The 21657-nt window shown below is 46.3% G+C and overlaps 1 protein-coding gene across 1 annotated transcript in view; it reads right to left on the reverse strand.

The window, feature by feature from the left end:
* CYFIP1 (cytoplasmic FMR1 interacting protein 1) overlaps positions 1-21657 on the reverse strand; it is a 1181635-nt gene that overhangs the window by 403831 nt on the left and 756147 nt on the right. Inside the window, 1 exon segment of the mRNA XM_069636612.1 lies at positions 8784-8983. Coding sequence (XP_069492713.1) covers positions 8784-8983 — 200 coding nt within the window.

The following is a 21657-nucleotide window of genomic DNA, read 5'->3' on the forward strand; positions in this document are numbered from 1 at the left end:
GGACTCTGGATGCAGATTTTTTGCTCCTGTAGGGTCCTCTGGATGCCTATGAAGACCTGGCCGAATTCGGACTTCAGAGGACAATGCACTCACAGATGGTTGAGCTACCCTGGGTTTTGGACTTCTGCAGCCTTGGAAAGTCACGGGAAGTCGGGGATTGCACCAAAATAGAGCTTGTCTAGTTGGTCCCACCAGCCTAAGAGAGGAAGTCCTTTACAGGTCTTCCCTGTCTATTCGAAAACCGGGTCAGCACAGCTGCAGGTCTTCAATGGCACTTCACGGTCCAGGAGGGTGCTGCTGGCATTTTTTCTAGTCTACTGCTTCGGATGTTGTCCTCCAGTGGTCGACTCGGCTCTTAGTGCCAAAAACCTTGCGATTGACCAGCCCACAAGTTCCCATTCATTCACAGCGCTAGGCTGGTCAATCGCACATCAGAGTGGCTGTCATTCAAGACAGCTAGCCAGCCAATAGGAACTGGTTTCACTCAGGCACACCTAGAGAGAAAGGACAGGGAAGTTTCGGGACCCTCACTCACTTCCTGCCTTTCCAGACACACTGGAGTCAGGGTGGGCTGAAGCCCGCCAAAGGCAACATACACCAAGGACTCAAACCTGATGCAAACAACAGAGTAAAAGCCCAGAAGAAACCATAAAGAAATGGCGAAAAAAAAGATGGGGGCCATTTTGAGAAAATGGTCACCCTTGGGTGCAGCACTGCAGCTGAGTTATCAGCCTGCAGCTACTTGTCTGCAGATGCACACAACTAGGTAGTAAAAAAGAAACCACTACCACCAGTATTCAAGTTGATTTAGTGTAACAAAATGTTACATGAGGAATGGGTTAAAGGAGTTACTATGTAATTCCCCAGCACTCTACGTAGGGCGGTGTGTGCTGGATCCATAAAGTAAAGGTAGGTAAGGCAGGGGTCATCTTACTATTCTTGGGAACAGTAGTTCACCCAAGAAAATGTAGTTAAACATTAAGAGAAGTCCAAGGGACTGCTCAGTGGCACTGCAAGAAAGGTGCTCTGTGTCACAATGCAAACGCAGATGCCAATGGAGTTTACCAGACTCCATAAAACAGTAAGGAACATCGAAAATCATAGTCAGGAAAAAAAAGCAGTGAGTGAAAAAATGGTCCCACTCACTCAGGACCAAAAATTAAAAAGCCCTGTGTCCAGCAAAAGAGCTGGAGGTCTCTATGGTTAAAGGGAATTGGCACAGAAAAGAAAATTCTCCTCAACAAATGCTGAATGGGTGCAATGACAAATTCCACGTCTTCAGTGGGATGCTCCCCTTCCGAGGGGTCTTGGCTCTGATCACTATATGATGAACAGTTGCAGGGGGGCATGGCCAGCACGCATGCAGTGAGGACGAGCACCCGTGGCGCTCCTGGCCGAGAACCTGAAACGAGCGGAATTACGCAGTAAAAACTTCACGGACAGCATTGGTAATCACATTTGCGGAAAGGGGAACCTCTCCCCCCTGACTCGGCCCTACTCCGAAACGAAATCGGACCTAACAAAGTCTTGAACGGAGCGGAGGGAGAGGCGCCCTCCTGACATCCAAGATGGCGGCGCCTGCGGCGCTCGCTGCCGCTGATGAGACTTGGCGGTCCTGAACGGAGAGGTCCCGCCGAGAAGGAGAGGAAATACTCTCACCTACCTGCACCTTCTACACCCGCTGAGCAGTGCAACGCTTCTGGGCCTGGGAGGTGTTCAGATCCGGAGGCTTCCTGCAGCGGAGGAAGAGGCGGACCCTCGGACAGAGGGATAGTGGACGGAGACTCTTGAATGCCGCATGAAGCGGGAAAAACGAATGGCCCTCGTCGGAGAAGGCAGGCGGCGGGAGGCGACCGAATGAGGAGAACTGGGGCTCGGTGATACCACCCAGCGTGACCCACGAATCAGAGGACGCCCAACCGCGGAGGGAGAGGGGCTCGGCCCAGAACAAACAGTGAGTCACGGAACTAGAATCTTATCACACATGCTGTTACTCCGTTAATAGACCTGGGGGCAGGCTGGGCTGATCAAGTGGAGCACAGGGAGGAAGTACACTGGACTTAAAGGCAGAGACGCCCCCCCCCTAAAACAAAGACAAAACTATCAACGACAATGGACTCCTACAGAACGGTCAGGCCCAAGCAGCCGCTGCAACAGGACCCCAATCCCAATCCCAATTCAGTGTCACCACAGCTGGAAACAGAACCTAAAGACACCCAAGTCCTCCAAGCTATTGCAGCACTACGTACCTCTATTGAAACTAAAATAGAGGAAATTTGGGCGGACATGCAACTTATGCGCCAGTATGCCCGCAACCTAACGGAAAGAGTAAATACGAATGAAGCTACCCTGCGAGGCAACGTCGCTAACACCTCAGACCTGAAGGCAAAGGTAACAGAATTGGAACTGAAAGTAGCAAGGCTGGAGGCGAGATCTGAGGATGCGGAGGGGCGCACTCGGCGCAATAATGTTAGGATCTTGGGGGTCCCGGAGGACATGGAGGGCTCGGACCCTACAGACTTTATAGAGATGTTGCTGTTACAAGAAATAGGGGCGGGAAAACTCTCCCAGGGGTTCTCAGTGGAGCGCGCCCACAGATCTCTTCAAAAGCGTCCCCCGCCGGGGTCGCACCCGCACCCGATAATAGCGAAAATCCTCAATTTCCGCGATAGGGAAACGATACTACGACACTCCAGAGAAGGCGAAGAGATCAGAAGGCAGGACTCCAGAATAGTCATATACCCTGACTATACCCCCATGGTACAGCGAGCCAGAAATTCTTTCATACCAGTGAAAGCCAGGCTACGAACACTTGACATAAAATACATGTTGCTATACCCATCTCGCCTTAAAGTTTTCTACAAAGGGAAGGCAATCTTCCTAGAGACCCCAGCGGCGGTAACCATGTGGATGGAGCACAACAACCTAGCGGAGAACGGAGAGGACCCACAGAAAAGCAGATAAAAGAGAAGTGAACGACAACGAAATGAACACCTATGGAAGGTCCCACGCTGGAGAGGACACGCTTAACCAGATATTACAAAGGACCGCACTGCGAATATAGCTACGTCGGGCAGGACCACAAAGAACCACGAGCAAATACACCGCTGACACACCCCCTCACGGAAAGTGCAGGTCAAATGTCTACACACCACTCGCACCGAAAGGCCTGGAGAGGCCCAGAAGGCTCAGGAGCCCCTGAGCGCTGCAAGTTAGAAGCAACTGCTGGGGGCAGTTTGCAGTTAAACGTTTTTGGTTATTCATTTGTTCGGATGAAAGTATTAACAGTTGGTAAGTCTCCAGAAAACATCGACATGGAAAAGGGGGGGAAAGGGCTGGGGAGGAAGACACTATGTGGGTAACCTCCCTACAGGACAGTGTAACTAGCAACTCCGAACCTAAAGTAACATGGCAAGGGAAGTAAAAATAATGACATGGAATGTGAGGGGCCTCGGCACCTACCTTTGAAGGAATAGAATCAAGTCATACTTACACAGGAAAAAGGTGGGAATAGCGCTCTTACAAGAAACGCACTGCACGGCGATATCTATGGGCAAACTTCAGGAACATTTGGGGGGGGGACAGGGGTTTGGAACTGCTTACTCGAAATATGCTAGAGGGGTATATACATGGATTCACCCCCAACTCCCTTTCCGACTATCCAAATTTGTTAGCGATCCAGAGGGCAGATATGTGATTGTATGGGGTCACATCGAACAGCAAGAGCTATGCATAGTGAACACTTATCTACCTAACAACAGCATCCTCGCCTACATGGCCTCGATGAACGAAATAACTCCACACAGAGACAGCCTCTTCATCTGGGGAGGGGATTTCAATTGCGTGCGAGACCCCACGCTGGATAGGTCGTTACCGCCGCCTACCACCACTATGGCTGCCACGACAGCGCTAAACACGCTGATAGACAGGCTAGACTTGGCTGATATATGGAGGGAGCTTCATCCCCACACACGAAACTACTCGTACTTCTCATCCCCACATGGCCTCCATACGAGGCTGGATTACATCTTTGTTGGTAGAGAACACTTACCTCAGATGGGGGGAGAAGAATACCTGGGAAGGACAATCTCGGACCACTTCCCCCTAATAGTTAATTGGAACCACACTGGCCCCAGGCCCCCCATCCCTATGTGGCACATGCCAACAACGGCCCTGTTGGACCAAGCATTCAGAGATGAGCTGCAGGACACGATAGACGACTACATAGAACTAAACAAGGAAAGCGTAGACTATGTAAGCACGGTATGGGAGGCTTTAAAGATAGTGACCAGGGGAGAGGTCATGGCAAAAGCAGGTGGCATCAGAAGATCACTATGCGAAGAATTAGAGCAGGACGAGTCAGAGATTGAGAGGCTTTGTAAGGACCTCACAGACCCACAACGACACGAAGACAGACTTAGAGCACTCTGCGAGGAATGCTCGACCGCTTGGGGCAGGCTTGCTAAGTTTGATTTTGCCACCAGAACAAACAGGGCACACACACAGAAGCAGACAGACCTAGTAGGCTCCTGGCCTGGCTCTGCAGGAAGGAACATCCCAGACACACCATTACCCTGATCCAAGACGAACAGGGCAACACATACCAGACCCAACAGGAAATAAATGATACCTTTAAGAACTATTACAAGCACTTATACTCTCACGAAATAGAAATATCTGGGGACCAAATAGCGGATACCTTAGAAGAGATCGGGCTACCCAGGCTCTCTCCAGCACAGGCCGAAGCACTAGAGGCAGATATTACCACAGAAGACATTGCTGAAGCGATTAAAACACAAGCTACGACCAAGGCTCCCGGGAGCGATGGGTTACCCTCGGAATTTTATAAATAGTAATAGTTCCTCCCTGATACCACTCTTACATGAGGTCGTCCAGGATATATACGAACGAGGCATCTTACCTGACAGCATGAGGGAAACTCTAGTAATCCCAGTCCTTAAGCCAAACAAGCCGGCGGAGCAATGCAACTCATATCGCCCGCTGGCTATGCTCAATCATGATGTTAAATTGCTAACCACAATCCTAGCCCAGAGACTGTCCAGACAGATAGGGGATATTGTACACTCGGATCAATGTGGGTTTGTCCCAGGTCGGAACACGACCATGAACTTACGCAGACTTCAACACATCATTGCACAAACAGACGCGAGCACTGAACCTTACGCCCTGTTATCACTAGACGCCATCAAGGCATTCGATTCCATATTTTGGGAGTGGCTATTAGCGGTCCTGAAAGAATTCGGGTTTGGCCCACGATTTATCAGGTGGATCCGAATACTCTGCACTGAACCAAGGGCACGGGTAAAAACTGGGAAACACGTGTCAGAAGTTTGGCAGATATGCAGAGGTACCCGGCAAGACTGCCCGCTATCCCCCATGCTTTATATATTGGGGCTAGAACCTATAGCTATTTATTTTCGTAAACAATTTTTTGATGCCGGTATAAGGCTAGGGGAGATGGACCACATCATTTCACTTTACGCAGACGATGTGCTTCTGTACGTCAGAGACCCGCATCTCAATGTCCCAACTATGCTGGAGGTTCTTGACAACTTCTCCAAAGTCTCAGGCATAAAATTCAACAAGGCAAAGTCCTGCCTATTCCCACTAGCAGGCCTTAAAGACAGATGCTCGGAGGAGCTCCCAACTCTAGAGATACAGTGGCAGACCACCAAGTTCCGCTATTTGGGCATCCAGATTATGCACACTCCCCAACTGATGCACGAGCATAACACAAATGCAGCAATACCCGCACTGTGCAGATCAATGTCCTTCTGGGCAAAACTCCCACTGTCAGCAATGGGGAGAATTTCGATAACCAAAAGGATTGTCCTCCATAGGCTCCTGTATAGGTTCCAAAATGTACAGTATTACATCAAGAGCCCGTTCTTACACCTATTAGGGTCCATAACTCGAGAATTCATTTGGGGGCAGGGCAGGCATAGAATAGCACAATCCACGCTAGTCCTACAATATGCTCACGGCGGAATCCAACTCCCGCATTTGGGAAAATATTATCTAGCAGCCCAACTCAGCTTTGTGTCCAAATGGCTAGCCGACGAGAACACATCTGAAACTCCCCTGCTACAGTCCCTGATCTCTCCACTGCAACTGAAAGAACTTATTTGGGCACCAAATGAGCGACACACCCTTTATAGCCACCCTGGGGAAACACATTTGGCAAAGAACGAAATCACTAAGAAACCTAACACACCTGTACTCCCCAGAAATACCAATGATTTGGGACCTGTGCAGGTCAGACACAGACTTGTTACACCTCAGGGTGTGGGAGATGCAGGGAGTTTACACGTGGGGAGATCTATACGAAGAAGGCTCCTTTAAAGAGTTCAGCACACTACAGAACATGGACGGGATACCCACTAGTCAATACTTGTGGTATCGGAAGATACGCGAAATAGCAAGACACAAATGGGACACCTGGCCAGAAGAACCCAAACCTGATCCCCTCACAACTTTATTATATAACCTAGGCGAGGGACAGAAACTGGTCTCCCAAATGTACGGACATCTCAATGATAACCCCAATCCAAATGGAGAGACCCTGAAAAGTAAATGGGAAACAGACACTGGCAGAGAACTCTCGGAGGGAGAATGGAGCAGGGCGCTAGCATTTCCCAAGGCCGCATCAAGGAACCACAGATTCCGCTTTATACAACTAAACGTCCTGCACCGGACATACCTCACTCCACAGAGGCTTGCGACATTTAACACGAATGACAGCCCTAACTGCCCGTGGTGCAAAGCGGACAGGGCTGATCTCAGACATATGTTCTGGGAGTGCAACACAGTCCAATCCCTATGGGCAAAAGTCAAGTTGACATACGAGAAGGCAGGAACCTCCAATTACAGATGGACTCCCGAAGAATGCCTTTTAGGTACGTACCCCAGACCGGCCAAACTTAAACATCGGGTGAAATTAATGAACCTATTGTGCCTCCTGGCCAAAAGACATATCACCATGGCCTGGAAAAAGTCAGCGGGGCCCAGACATAACGCCTGGCACAGCAAGCTTACCAGATGGATTAACGCAGAAACTAGGGCGTGGGAAGATGGCGTTGCCAGATCCACCGACGAGTCCAGCTTCACCCTAGAAGCATGGAGGGAGATAGTTAGAACAATAATCTACCCCTCAGATGATAAACCCCCATGAGCAAACACTAACTGGACCATGCAGAACTGCAGAAACCTAGAAACCCACGAGGGAGGCCCCTAAACATCTAAGGAAATTGCTGCACTCAAGAATCCCCCCCTTCCCTATAGCACCCCCCTACTGCATACTCGGTAAATTGATGATGAAGACCCCCCTTTTTTTTTCCTTTCTTTTCTTCCCCTTCTTTCCTCTTCCTTTCCCTCTTCCTCTTTCTTTTCTATCCCCCCTCACCTTTGTTCATTATTATACTATTCCAAAGAGTTTGCATTGTATGGCATGATTGACCTGCCAAGTGTCACTGTTTTTATGATAAATGCCAATAAACAAACTTGAAAATAAATGATGAACAGTTGCAGGAGAAGTTCTTTTAGCCTGGATTCGAGCTGAAGTCGCCCGCAAACCCGGCGGAGGCAGTCCAATCATGGACAGCCTCCAGCCACCAGATTTGTCCAGCAACAGACACACCTTGGCCCTAATTTGGACTGCAACAGACAGTACTGGCCCCCATATCCAGCCAGAAACACAAATCGCCGCTTTGCCCAAGAAAGCAGAAACTTTGCCCAGGAAAGGGCTAACCATATATGGCAAATCTAGCCCTTCGAGGGCAGGAAGAAGGCCAAAAGACAAGATGGCCAAAGGACAGGATGAAATCTTGTGGTATATGGTACTATAAATGGCCTTCTGCAATAAAATGCAAAAAGTGAATGCGAGAATGTCAAAAAACATTGTACAAAAAGATCTGCTGTCTCCAGCCTATCTTGGAGAAATCATGATCATGCAAGTAACAAAGTAGCAAAAGACAAATCTAAAAGGGACACAAAGTATCCCTACTGTACACTGTAAGGTTATGCGTGTGGTCTAAATTGGAATTTCACAATGGAGGCAGTTTTGCAGTGCACAGATAGCCATAGGGACGTACTAGTGCTCCCAAAACAGATGAGTTAAGCAAGGAAGGATAGCAAAAAGGCTTACCTTGCACCCAAAAATTAGGTCAGGTACAAAGAGCAAAAGGTTGGGAGTTCCATAGACTTCTATGAAGGGAAAGCAACCAAATATATCAGATTATGAAGACTGCACTTATGACAGCATGTTAATAGCAAATGATTAGGAAACCTGTAAGAGTTTCCAAGTTAAACTCAAGGATCAGAGATTATTGCGCCTCTCATAATGTAACTAGCTCTGGCGGATACATACCACAACATAATGTTTTCACAAGTGCTTATGTTACAATAGTCTTTAATGCAACGAAACACACTGAAACACATGCACTCTCAAAAAATACTGTGCCTTCCCACTTGTAGAGGTTCCCACTTGTAGAGGTTGGACAGCAGTTAATCATTTGTGTATGTCATTATCACCCTTTGAATTAGAGATTAATGTTTTGTTGCAATTATATCTTTGCAAACAAAAACATTAAAAGGGTTAGAAGGAACAGGGAGGAAAATGTAGTAGCAGAATAGGGACAGAGCTAGGTACCGAGTATGATCTACTGTTTTCCAACGGACAAGGAAATGAGCCGCCGAGATGGCTTAGTGGCACTTATCTGACCTGATGTATCTATAGATCCTAATCAATGCATATGATCAATTACCTGTAAGTTGATCCATTGTAACAGTAGTTTGGGAGAAAGTCGTAGTTGAGTTCCCAGAAGACATGAAGAGTGATTCTGCCGTAGGGGGCAGACACGTTATGATTAGCTTCTCTGAACATAGCATCAAAGCTGTCCAAGGTCAAGTATCGACTCAGCAGCTTGTGCGTCATACGGTTGATTTCGATAAGCCCATCAAGCTCCTGAAAACAGAGAAACAGGATGACAATTTTACAGAAAACCTTCTCTTAGCAGCACAAAGTACCAGCCAAACCTCTACCACAGTAAGCCCTAAGTGAACGTCAGCAAAACAAAAAGACATGGGTGTTAGGCAAGATTGTATGTAGTAACCCTGTGGGAGACTACACCAGCCTTGTCCTCTTAGCAATAGGTAACCCAACCTTTGGTATAAGTCTGTACTACACAAGTTGGTAGAGTGACTGAGCAGCTAAGCTTATCTCAAGAGGGGTCAATGTGAGCTGTAGGGTTGCAACAGAGTTTCACAGCGACAAGTATCCAAATAAAACTTGCACTCATGGTTTCCTGATTACATCATTATGTATTAATTTAACAGTCAGTTTTAGAATAAGCGTTCTTTAGAAGGGAGCAATTGGCAACAATAAAAATACACTTCTTCAGTTCAATAAAGTAAGTAGATACCTGTTTGTGATGGCACACAGATTTTCGTACACCCCGAGGTGACTTCAATTGCTAGGACACTGTGGACATTTATATATCACGTTTTACACTTAGATGATAATATTAAAGTTGTGGCAAAAAGGAAAAGGTTAGGGAAGGAATCAATGGTTAACACGTTTCTCAAACAGGTAAGCCCATCTGAACCCTCCAATGCAATGTAGATTTAACCATTTCCCAGCTATACACGGAAGGTATGTATGACTTTTTGGAGGGATAGTTAAAACGCAAAGTTAGAAGAGTCTTCAGGGAGCCAGGACAGCCAATGTCAATTGAGCAAAGTCTAGGGGAGCTGGGGCACTTCTTGAAGGTAGGTAAAAATCTTGCACAATGTTAGAGAGTTTTGTTGTAAAGAAATCACTGTTGGGCCACAAGCTGGGACGCTTGTGAGGGGCAAGGCTGCAAGAAACTTTGTAAGGGGCAGTCAGTGCAAGTCTCAACTGAGAACAGGCAAGCTACACACACACACAAGGTAAGTACCCCTTAGTTCACAGTACCTTAGGTCTGAAGAAACGGTTCCAGCTGGCTTCTGTTCCTGTTGTAGTTCCTGAAGATCCTGTTGTTCCTGGGCCTCAGTCGCAGGGCCAAGAGGGGAGACACCTGCACTACGATTTGAACGTTGGCAGCAACAATGGGCAAAGTCCAGATCAGCGGCACTTTGCAGTTTCAGCTTCTCGCGAATAGCACCACCGTGGTTCTTGGACACCTTGTGGGCTTTCCCTGCTGCTGGGGTCCAGCACTCTGTTGGGGTGGCTCAGGTTTGCTCAGCCCTGCTTCGAGGGAGTCCGGAGGATCTTCCTGGAGCTCAGGTCCGGCTTAAAAATGATGCACTCGATTCTGGTGTTCCTGTCCCCTGGTACTCGGTTCCTGCAGCAGCAATGGAAGTACAGCCAGCAGAGAAGATTTCCAGTTGAGTTTGTCCCACCAACCCAAGGGGAGAAGTCGTCCTTTGCAAGGCTTGTTTAGTTGAGGCGAATTTGGAGCTTCAGCACTGCAACATGGCTTCACCGGGCAAAACAACTGTCCAGGAGTTGCAGCAATCTTCTCTTCCAAGTTCTTCTTCGGATTCCTTCATCGAGTGGTCGACTGCCAACCTTGCTAAAGACCTCGCCTTTTATGATTGTCTCTCCCATTTATTTGCAGCCTAGCTGTCACTTACACAGCAGGGTGGCTGTCATCCAAGGACAGCCAGCCAGCCAATCACCTTTGAGTGCATTCCTGTAACCAAGGAGACTAAGCACAGGGAGTTTCAGAACCTACCTCACTTCCTGCCATGCCAGACACGCTGGAGCCAAAGGCAGGCTTCACCCGTGAAACCCGCCAAAACAAAGAAAGGGGTCAAACCTGGTTTGGCACGCAGAGTAAATCCCATGAAGGACCTTTCCAACAAGAAATGGTGCAAAAAGAAGACCGGGGCCATGTTAAAAAAATGGGCACCCATGGGTGCAATACTGCAGCTGAGGGTTCAGCCTGCGGTAAAAACGCACAATGGTAGGAAAAAGTAAACCACTGCCACCAGCCATTAACTGTAGAAAGGCTAACTTAAAAATGTTACATGAGAAAGTAGACAAAGGGAATACTAGGTAAGCCCTCCAGCACTCTATGGAAGATAGTGTGTGGTGGGTCCACCAAGTTACAAAAGGGAAAGCAAAGTCAATTTCACTTTACTGCTCATGGAAACAGTAGTTTATCCAAGAGAGGGTATTTAAACCTAGGGGAAATCTAAAGGACTTCCCTGTGCCACTGCACTGAAGGTTATGTGTCTCACAATGTAAAAAGATGTTGCCTATAGAGTTTGTCAGACTCCAAAACCAAAAGAAACAGTTTTTAAATCAAAGAAAAACAAATGACAGAGGGGGAAAAAGGTCTCACTCTCTCCAGGATAAAAATTAAAAGTGCTAAAGTTCAGCAAAAGAGCTGGGGGTCTCTAAAGTAGAAGGAAATTAGCACATTTCTGAGATTTCTCCCCAACAATGGGGATAAGAACAAGACACTTAGCCACCAATGACCAGTCCCACCATAATATGATCTCAACATGGGGACTTCAAGTATCTGCCCTCCAGTGAAGAAAATCATAACCTTATTTCAAGCTAAATAAACAAAACACACCCTCTGTAGGGCTGTACTTATTTTTGCATTATCCTGATTAGGACACAATTTCATTTTTGGGGTCGGTTAGGCGAGATTTGATGCAGTAGCCCTGTGGGGGACTAGACCAGTCTTGTCCTCTTGGTATTAGGTAACCCACTGTTAAATAGTAGGCGGGAGTCGGAAAGCAGGTTTAAACAAAATTACCTTTGTATTCAGGGAAACAAAGTTACATGGCGTTCGGTATCAGAAAGAAAATGTTCAAAGAAAAATTCCCAACTTCTTGCTGTCCGCTCAGCGTTCTGTGTAGCCTTTTGGAAGCGTATAAGGACTTCTCCGGCACCGGGTGTTCACAGTCCTAATACGCCCAATGAAATGTGGCAGCGTCCTCACTCCACTATTTGCATTTCTCGGTCTGTGCAAAAACAGAAACAGAGAAACCCCCAATGGGTCAATGAAAGCTGGTTTTAACCATCTCTCCACTGCTCCCCTCCCATTCCCAGGTGTTCTCAATCCTTCCCGGCTTCTCTGAGGAAATCCCTCCCTCTTTCCTTCTTCAACCCGTGGCGTTCTTTCTGGCACCCGCCCGGCTGACTGTTCATTTTGTTCTTCCCGCCACCCCTGTGTCCCTCCAGTTCGGGAGGTTTTCCCGTTACGATAATAAGGTAAATGCTGTCCGTTGGTGATTCTGAATGCCCGTGCTTTATGAGTTTTCAGGCTTCGGGTGGTTCGCAATGCTTTAGACTGGGGAATTATGGAATCAGTGGCACTCTGGTCCATGCACACTGTTTTGCCATTCTCTGCATACCCCAGCAGAACGGTTGGCGGAAAGTACAGCTGGTCTGTTCTCGGCTCGCATATGCAGCGCGGGTGCATAGTGTTCCATAGAAGATCTTATAGCCGTATTGTTGGCCGTATTCCTCTCGGTCGTTCCCATGTTGCCACTGCACCTTGTCGACACCTGCTCACCCGTTGTATCAAGATCTGCTCATTCTGTTTGTTCTCTGGGTATTGTTTGCTCTACCCGGCCAGAACCCAGAGACCCGTTGGGTCCAGCCTCACACCCACCTATAGGTATAGGCCTGTACTACACAAGATGGTAGAGTGGCTAAGTAGCTAGACTGATCTCAAGAGGGGTAAATGTGAGCTGTAGCACTGAAATCCACACATACAAGTATCCAAATAAAACTTGCACTGAAGATTTTTTAGTAAAATAATTATTTAATGGTCAGTTTTAAATAAGCATTTGTTAAAAAGGGCAATGTGCAACAATAAAAATACACTTTTTACAACCTTCACAGAATCAAGATAAGCAAGTAGATACTCTTTAGAGATGCTTCATACACACTTCCAACACCCTGAGGTGACTTCAATTACTAAGACAGTATTGTCATTTAAATATCACTTTTTGTACTTGGTAAAATTCTGAGGTGTGGAAAGGCAAGGATAAGGGAAGAAAAAAGGTTAACAGGTTCTCAGAGCATGTGCACACTTTTCAATCTCCCAATGAAGACTAGATAAAACCGTTTTCCAGCAATATTAGTTAAACACCAATGCATCACCTATGAGGGACAGTTGGGTCAGAAGAGTCTGCAGGGAGCGAGGACAGCCAAAGTCAAAGTCAATGTGAGCAATGTCTATGGAGCTGAAGCACTTCTTAGATAGCAGAAAATCTTGCACAAAGTTAGAGTTTGTAGAAAATCACTGTTGGGGCACAAGCTGTTAGGCTTGTGAAATTTAGAGGTGAGATCAACTCTTCAAAAATCAGATACTGCAAGTCTCAAGTGAGATAATGCAAGATACAGACAGAGAGGAGCTTTGGTCCGGTTTAAAGACGTTGCACTAGACTACAGATTTCTCGACCCCTGGCACTCGGTTCCAGCAGCAGCAAAGAAGAACAGCCAGTTGGGGAAGGACTTCCAACAAAGTTATTCTTGGGGCTAGTTGGTCCCACCAACCCAAGGGAAGAAGTTGTCCCTTCCGGAGCTTCTCTAGTCGATTCGTAAAAGGAGTTTCAGCACAGCAGCAGGGCTTCACCGGGCAGTTCAACGGTTCAGGAGGATGCAGCAAGCTTCTCTTCACGATTCCTTCGTCGGATGTTTATACACAGCCTAGATGTCACTCACACAGCAGGGTGGTTGTCCTGCAAGGACAGCCAGCCAGCGAGCCAATCAGCACTGGGGGCATTCAGGTAACCAAGGAAACTAAGGACAGGGAGTTTTGGGCACCTCCATCACTTCCTGCCCTGCCAGACACACTGGAGCTAGAGGTGGGTTTCAGCAGAGAAGCCTGCAAAAGACAAAACAAACAAAAGGGTTAAACCTGGTTTGGCACGCAGACTAAAACCCAAGAAAGACCTCACAAACAAGAAATGGCAAAAAAAGACCGGGGCCTTTTTGACACAATGGTCACCCATGGGTGCAATACTCCAGCTGTGAATTCAGCCTGCGGTAGAAAAGCACAATGGTAGGAAAATTAAACTACTGCCACCAGCCATTAAAAGTCGTGAGGGTAACAAACAAATGTTACATGAGAATGTAGGATAAGGTGCTACTAGGTAGCCCCACCTCCCCCCAGCACTCTACATAAGAGAGTGTGTGCTGAACCCACAAAGAGAAAAGGTAAGTAAAGACAATTTCAATTTACTATTCTTGGGAACTGTAGTTCATACAAGAAAAGGTATTTAAACCTTATGAGAAATCTAAAGGATTTCTCTGCGACACTGCACTGAAGGTGCTTTGTGTCACCATACAAAAAGTAGATGCCTATGGAGTTTGTCAGGCTCCAAAAACAAAGGAAACACAAAATCCAAATCCGGCCAAAACACATGAGTGAGGAAAAAGGTCCCACTCACTCCAGGGTTAAAATTAAAAAGTCAAAGTCCAACAAAAGAGCTGGGGGACTCTAAGGTTGAAGGGAATTAGCACAGAAATGGGAATTCTCCCTAACAGTGGTACTTGGCTGCCTCTATTGTACATTGCCTGCAGAAAAAAAATTATAAGTTACTCACCGTAGTGACTAACATACTCTTAGTCCATAGTCCCCTTTCCTCCGGTCAGGTCCCAGCACTGGTCTCCTGCAGGAGCAGATGAATAGCCCACCTAGTCCCTCAAACCAGTATACCCAACAATCAATTAAACAATTATTGGATTGACCAGAGTGGGGGAAAAGGGGAATTGGAGAAAATAACAAACGGCCAGGATAACACTGGAGTCCTTAACTGCTTGACACCTCGGAACTGTGGATACCTGACAGTCTGTTTCTTTACCGAGAGACTCTTGAAAGAATAAATCCTTATAGTAAACTTGCTTTCCTCAGATGGATGCCTTAATATTTCAATATCTTCATATACAATAAGGATTACTTCAGTGTTGTGTAGAACCTCCTGTCATTGAGCACAAAACTTGTATTGAATTTTACTAACTTGTATATTTGTTGTTTGTTTTTTTATTTGTTTATTTTATTTGTATGGCGCTCCAGACCCGTAGGTAAATGGGCGCTTAAGGAAGCAGTTACAACATTAAGATATACATTACATAGTACAACAATTACATAATTTACATGGTACAACAATTACATATAGAGTGGGCATGGTTGCGGCTTTGGGGAGTTGAAGATCTTAGAAGGTGAGGTATGTGCTATTCTTTGTTCAGTAACCAGCCATTGACCGAATATAAGGTCAGACTTTAGCCGGGCACAGGAGACCTAGATTCACCGCCTCCTCTACTTGCACTCTCACAGTGTGTTCTTCATTCTCAATGACATGGGACACTTTGTTTTGTAAGCTGTTGATTATATGCGCAAATGACTAACCCACATCGCACGTCATTGAGTACAGTTTTTCTACAGTGAATTTTCAACTATATGTTATTTCATGAATGGACATCATGGATTGTTATGCAAAGAAACTTCTTGAAATTGCTGCACAAAAAAGCTTATAATAGAAAGCTAAATGAAAAATTAAAAATTTGTTTTATATATTTTTTGAGTCATGTGTTTAGCACCAGCAAGCATGTTGCTTTTCTCAATGGTTGCCCAGAATGACATGTGCTCCCATTAGGGTCTAAAAAACCAGTGTACACAGAACTTCCTCCGTAAACCTCTCAGATTGATAGAGGGTAGGACAACCCCCTTGTTATAGCAGTAACCAGCCAATAACATGTTTCCTAAAGATCGGAAAGGACTCGATGGTTTTAATGTTGAGAGGTAGGGTGTTCCAAAGTTGGGAGGCAAGCACTGTGAAACTAGCGCCTCCTGCTCTTTTCCGGGTTAATCTGGGCACTGATAAGCATAAGGAGTTGGATGATCTGGTAGTTCTGGTGGAGGGTGTTAAAGTAAATTTGTTGGTGAGATACGGTGGGGCTAGGTGGTTTAAGGACTTGTAGGTGAGGCAAATGGTTTTGAGGTCAATTTTTTGCTGAATGGAGAGCCATTTGCATGCTTTCCTGGTTGTGGAAATGTGCTCTCGTCTAGGGATGTTGAGTGCTGCTCGTTGCGCGTTATTTTGGAGAACCTGGAGTTTGTTGATTATGGATTGGTTGGCTCCTAGATACAGGCTATTGCAGTAGTCCAGTTTGGACTGGATGAGGGCTCTGGCAAGAGTGAGGCAGCTGTTGGAGGATAGGAAGGGTCTGCTAGCCCTAATTAGCTTACCCGTATAGGCAGTGGCTGAGGCGGTCGCGTTGATTTGTTTGGAGAGGTTGGTGTTGGCGTCAAGGTGGAAGCCTAGGGTTTTCACACTATTGACGATGGGGATGGTATTGCCATCTATGTTAATGTTATTGTAGCAAGGATTGAGTTTAGACAGGTTATTGGGAGAGCCGACCAGAAGAAGCTCCGTCTTCTCATCATTCAGGCAAAGGCCGTGGGTGGCCATCCATGCCTGAATGATGGAGAAGATTTCTTTGATCCGGGTGACGTCCGCATTGTAATTGCCCGAGAGGGTGAGGAGGATCTGGGTGTCATCTGCATAGTTAGTGTAGGTGACACCCAGACGGTCCAGTTTGTCGAAAAGAGGTTTTGTAAATATATTATACAAAGTGGGGGAGACGCAGGAGCCTTGTGGGACTCCGCATGTGATGGGCCGCTGCAGTTGTGGAGAAGACTTGCATAGTTCTGTTCGACAGGAAGGATTGTATCCATGCGGAGGCAAAGGAGAAGTGGGCTGCGATAGATAGGTGGTTGCATAGGATATTGTGGTCGACTAAGTCGAAAGCCGCTGAGAGGTCTATGAGAAGTAGGATTGGGGCATTACCATGGTCTTTGATTTCGTCAATCTGGCTTTTGAGGTCAACCAGAGCGGTTTCTGTTCCGTGTTGAGGTCTGAAGCCAGATTGACGTATGCCTAGCAGTTAGTTAGATTCTAGGTACTCCTGAATCTGGAAGTAGGCGACTCTGTCCAAGATTTGTAACAGGAAAGGGACAGTGGTGATGGGTCTATAATTAGTTGGTATGGCTGGCTCTAGTGATTGTTTTTTTAAGAGAAGGAGAACCCAGGATTGTTTTAGGTTGCTGGGGACAGAGTTGTTAGTGAATGACAGGTTAATGAGCTTGGTAATAAATGGGGAGAGGTCTCTGGCTGCGTCCTTTATTATCTGGGCAGGACAACTGTCCCCTTTGCAGTTAGATGGTTTTAAGGAGGTGATGATCTTTTGGGCCTCAAGGATAGTAACTTTCTTAAAGGTGAAGCCTATATTATCTTTGGTAGGATTTGGTAGGATAAGGATAGGGTTGGTAGTCTTATTGCTGAAGAGTTGTTGGCGTTTGTCCTCGATTTTGGTTTGGAGTCCTATGATTTTGTTGTTGAGGGCGTTCTGGATGCTGGTGCACCAGGGTTTATCTTTAGAGCAGGTGTCTGGAAGTGGACTGGGGTTTTCTAGCTCCTTCAGTATTTTAAATAGTTCTTTGGTGGAGGAGCCAGCCTGATCTATCCTAGCATTGTAGGCATCTTTTTTGGTGCGAATTATCTCACTTTTGTATAGCGCAGAGATGTTCTTGAGATTGGATTTGTTTCAGCTGATGGATTGGTTTTCCATAGGAGCTCTGATTTGGCCTTCTTTTTCCTAAGTAGTTTAAGTTCAGGAGTGTACCACGAGTACAAGTGGTTTATTGGCTTGCTTTTACATAGTTTTAAAGGGGCAATGGTATCAATGGCAGTGGCCATGGAGTTGTTGAAGGTGTCAACAAGTAGATTTAGGTCAGCATTGTCTGGTAGAGCGTTAAGGGTGGGTAGGACCAGGGGCAGTAGGGCTTCGGCGGTGATGTTGCGTTTGTTTCTGGTTGGGCAGGCTGGAGCCAAGGGGCACTTTTTAGGAGCTGCATGGTTGATTTGAATTTCAAGGGGGATAAGTTAGTGATCCGTCCATGTGAGAGGTTGGGGGTCCTTACAAGTGGTATTGCAGTTGAGAGTTGCTACCCAGTCGATAATTCTACCTTTCTGGTGGGGCGGTGAGGTACTGAGTTGAGTAAATCCATGCTCAGTTAGGGCGTTAGCTAAGGATGTGGCTGGGGTGTCCTTGGGGTCGTTGTATCCAAGATTGAAGTCTCTGAGGATAATGGTTAGTGCTAGTGGCTCGGAGTTTTCAGTGATGAGCGCGGTGATGTCTTCTTCGAAGACTCCAGGAGGGCCTGGGGGTCTATATATAAGGTGAAGAGTGATCGTGCTTGTGGGAGAGGTTTGTAGTTTGACTGAGTCGCTCACAGGATTTGAGAGATAGGGTGGAGATTAGTCTACTGCCTAGTAGTGATTTAGAGATGATTGCTAGGCCTCCTCCCTTGCCATTAGGTCTATTAGCTCTGAGGATGGAGTAATTGACAGGAATAGCTAACGATAAACGTGGTCCTGATGCCTCGTGCAGCCATGTTTCCGTTAGGGCGAGGAAGTCAAGATCATTGGTTAGGATGGTATCGGCAATCTCGGTAGGGTGTGCGGCCAGGGACCTGACATTGAGTAAGGCTCCTTTTAGAGGGAGTGGATCAGGCTTATTAGGGGGCTTTAGATTCTTCTTGGTATTGGTATTAAGTTTGGCAGGGTGGTTGCTAGCTGTAAGGGGGAGCCTAGTGCCTAGTCTATTGTTGCGGGCTGTGATATCCGGGTTGGTTGAGCATAAGGGTTTGGGGGATTTCAGTGTGGGGGGCACAGTGTGGCTAAGGGCACCGAGTCTGTTGGAGGTAGTAATGTCTAGGGGGCTGTTGTCTATGGAGGAGGTGTGGTGAGGATGGTGGTTAGGTGGGAAGGGTGGTTGGGAGGGTAGGAAGGGTGTGGGGCAAGGGATTGGGTGGTGCCTTGGACATCCAAGATTGGCTAGGCCATCGTAGAAGGTTATGAAGTTGTTGCCGCTACAGGGTCAATTGTTTGGCACGATACAGAAGGGGAACATGGTGAGAGTAAGCCAGATGAGCATGGTCTGGGCGCAGGTTGCAATACAAAGCAAGTGCAGTACACTGATTAGGCTAGGTTGCAGTGGGGCAAAGCCTAGATATGAAGATACACTCTGAGTTTGACTAAATGCTAGGCAGGCGTAGGTGGTGCACATAGAAACACAGAGATGGAACACTGAGTGTGATGGCCAGTATGGTGGGCGAGAAGAGAGCTAATAAGGGCTTCTCCCGTCGCTAGTTAGGCAGTAGGGCCTGGGGCAGCCTGGGCAAGGAGCATCAGAATATAGGCAAATCAGCATAGCTAAATGCAATGGGCCTGCATGGACAAATCCACGAGGCTAAAAACAATAGTCCATCATAGAGAAGACTAGGGCTGGGTGCATTCAAGTGCAGTTAGAGTGCACAATGTCTAGAGTTGGATTTCAACAGTTAGGGGGCACAATACCTAGAGTTGAATTTCAGACAGTTAGGGGGCACAATGACTAAGAACAGATGTCTGCAGTTGGAGTACACAGTATCTAGATTCGAATTTCAACAAATTCGAGGGCACAGTGACTAAAACAGATGTCTGCAGTTAGAATACACACCAGATTCGAGTTTCAACAATTAGAGGGCACAATAACTAAAAACAGATGTCTGCAGTTGGAGCACACAGTATCTAGATTCGAATTTCAACAAATTCGAGGGCACAGTGACTGAAACAGATGTCTGCAGTTAGAATACACTATCTAGATTCGAGTTTCAACAATTAGAGGGCACAATAACTAAAAACAGATGTCTGCAGTTGGAGTACACAGTATCTAGATTTGAGAATGCTTTGTGTTTACTTATTGATCTCTCTGTGCTTCATGAAATTCAATGGCTTGCGTGAAACAACAATCTCTTTTTAAACATCTTCTGTACATGAATTAAGTCTTACTTCTTAAATAACTTTCGGAATTAAGGTTAACTCAAGAACAATACTAACGTAATAAATTCTGTAAACTGCAAGATTTCTCATAACGTGCATGCACACGCTACCTGGAATTCAACGTTGTCACTGGTTCGCGCTAATAATATGATCGATCGCTGAACGCTGCCCGCTTCGTCAAGCAGCTGATCAAGTGAATGCTGCTTACTTTATTTTCACTTGCACGCACACGCAGTCTGAATTGCACGCCGCCTCAGGATCAAAAGAATCTCCACAGAACCGACGAAGCGAATTACGCGACGCCTGCAATAACTTCCTGGTCACGTCGCATTACGTTTTCAAGGTCATTTCTTCAAAAGCGGCCGACACGCCATGTGTACGCGAACGCTTTCTATTTACATCTAATACACCTTCCAGGTCGCGCGCAAGCAGAGATTCAATTACATATACACCGACGCACGCACAATAAAAACAAATGTTTCATAATACATTGCAATGCTTTTCCGTTCCAGCTCTTGTTTACATTTATTGTAAAACTAACAGTCTGACTTTTCTTCAAAATTATGAAAATTAATGACAATCTAAAGCTGAACTAACTTAAATTGTAACATGAAAACATTTTCTCACAACTTTGCTTTTATATATTTTCAGTCACTTATCTGAGTTTTCTCTTCTCTGGCTTTCTCTGATGAATTTAAAACTGGTACTCTGTAATTTCTTTGGTTTTTCTTCAGATTTCTCTGGAGCTCTAATGCGCTGTGACCATCCACAAACAGATCCTGAATGAAAGGCAGTTTAGAACCTTTCTTTAGGTTCCAAACTGCATCACAGTAGTCATTAACCAATCACTTCTGAACAGGAAGTGCTCCACCATCTTGAGCTGGGACAATAGTTGCTAGCTGATATAATGATTAAATTAAGGAAATGTCTTTTCAATTAAATTAACCCTACCTAGCCACTATTAACACCTGAGTTAGTCTAACCTAATGCCTTTTGTTACCCTGGGACCTGACACCTCCATACTGTATAGAGGCGTCCCTGCAAAGGGACGGGAGACAGAACCCTTTTCACCAGAAAAAACCTTCTCCCCCTTTAAATTTAGAGGAGCGCTGAGTGCTGCCCAGGGAGCACACATTGCCCTGACTCTGCCCTCCGGCGCCCCACCTCTGTCCCCATTGACGCGTCGACAGTAGATTTAACATTGCCTAATGACACCAGTAATATTAGGGGGGGGGATGGTGGGACGCATGGAGGAAAGGGGACTATGGACTAAGGGTACGTTAGTCACTATGGTGAGAAACTTATAATTACTCTTACGTCCTATCCGCTTTCCTCCATACTGTATGAGCGATTACAACTGATCATAGCCCCAGGGTGGAGAGGAGACCCTCTTTAAGCAAATAGGTTCCTGAGAACCGCCTGTCCAAAAGCCGCATCACATCCAGCGCGGGCATCCAAACAGTAATGCTTGCAGAAAGCCGAGGGGGAAGCCCAGGTTGTTAGGCAGAAACCTGTGCAGTTCCCTTAGGGACCACTGCAAGGACTACAGGTGGTTGGCAGCAAACCTAATTGGTAGCAGTCTGTACCACCCACATTTACCTGGTAGCTGTGGCTGAGCAGTCAGACTTCTCTCAAGATGAGTTAGGCAGTATGCAGAGTATACACAATAGGTACAGAGACACAGTAGTACAAGCAAACACTGACCAGAGCTTTGGTGTAAAAGTATATAATTATTTATTTAAAGACACACTTGTAATTTACACTAGCACAAAAAGAAGTAAATTCAACACACAGTCACTATTA

This window comes from Ambystoma mexicanum, chromosome 7p (assembly GCF_040938575.1).
Source record: "Ambystoma mexicanum isolate Mex_15411 chromosome 7p, UKY_AmexF1_1, whole genome shotgun sequence".
Lineage (NCBI taxonomy): Eukaryota > Metazoa > Chordata > Amphibia > Caudata > Ambystomatidae > Ambystoma > Ambystoma mexicanum.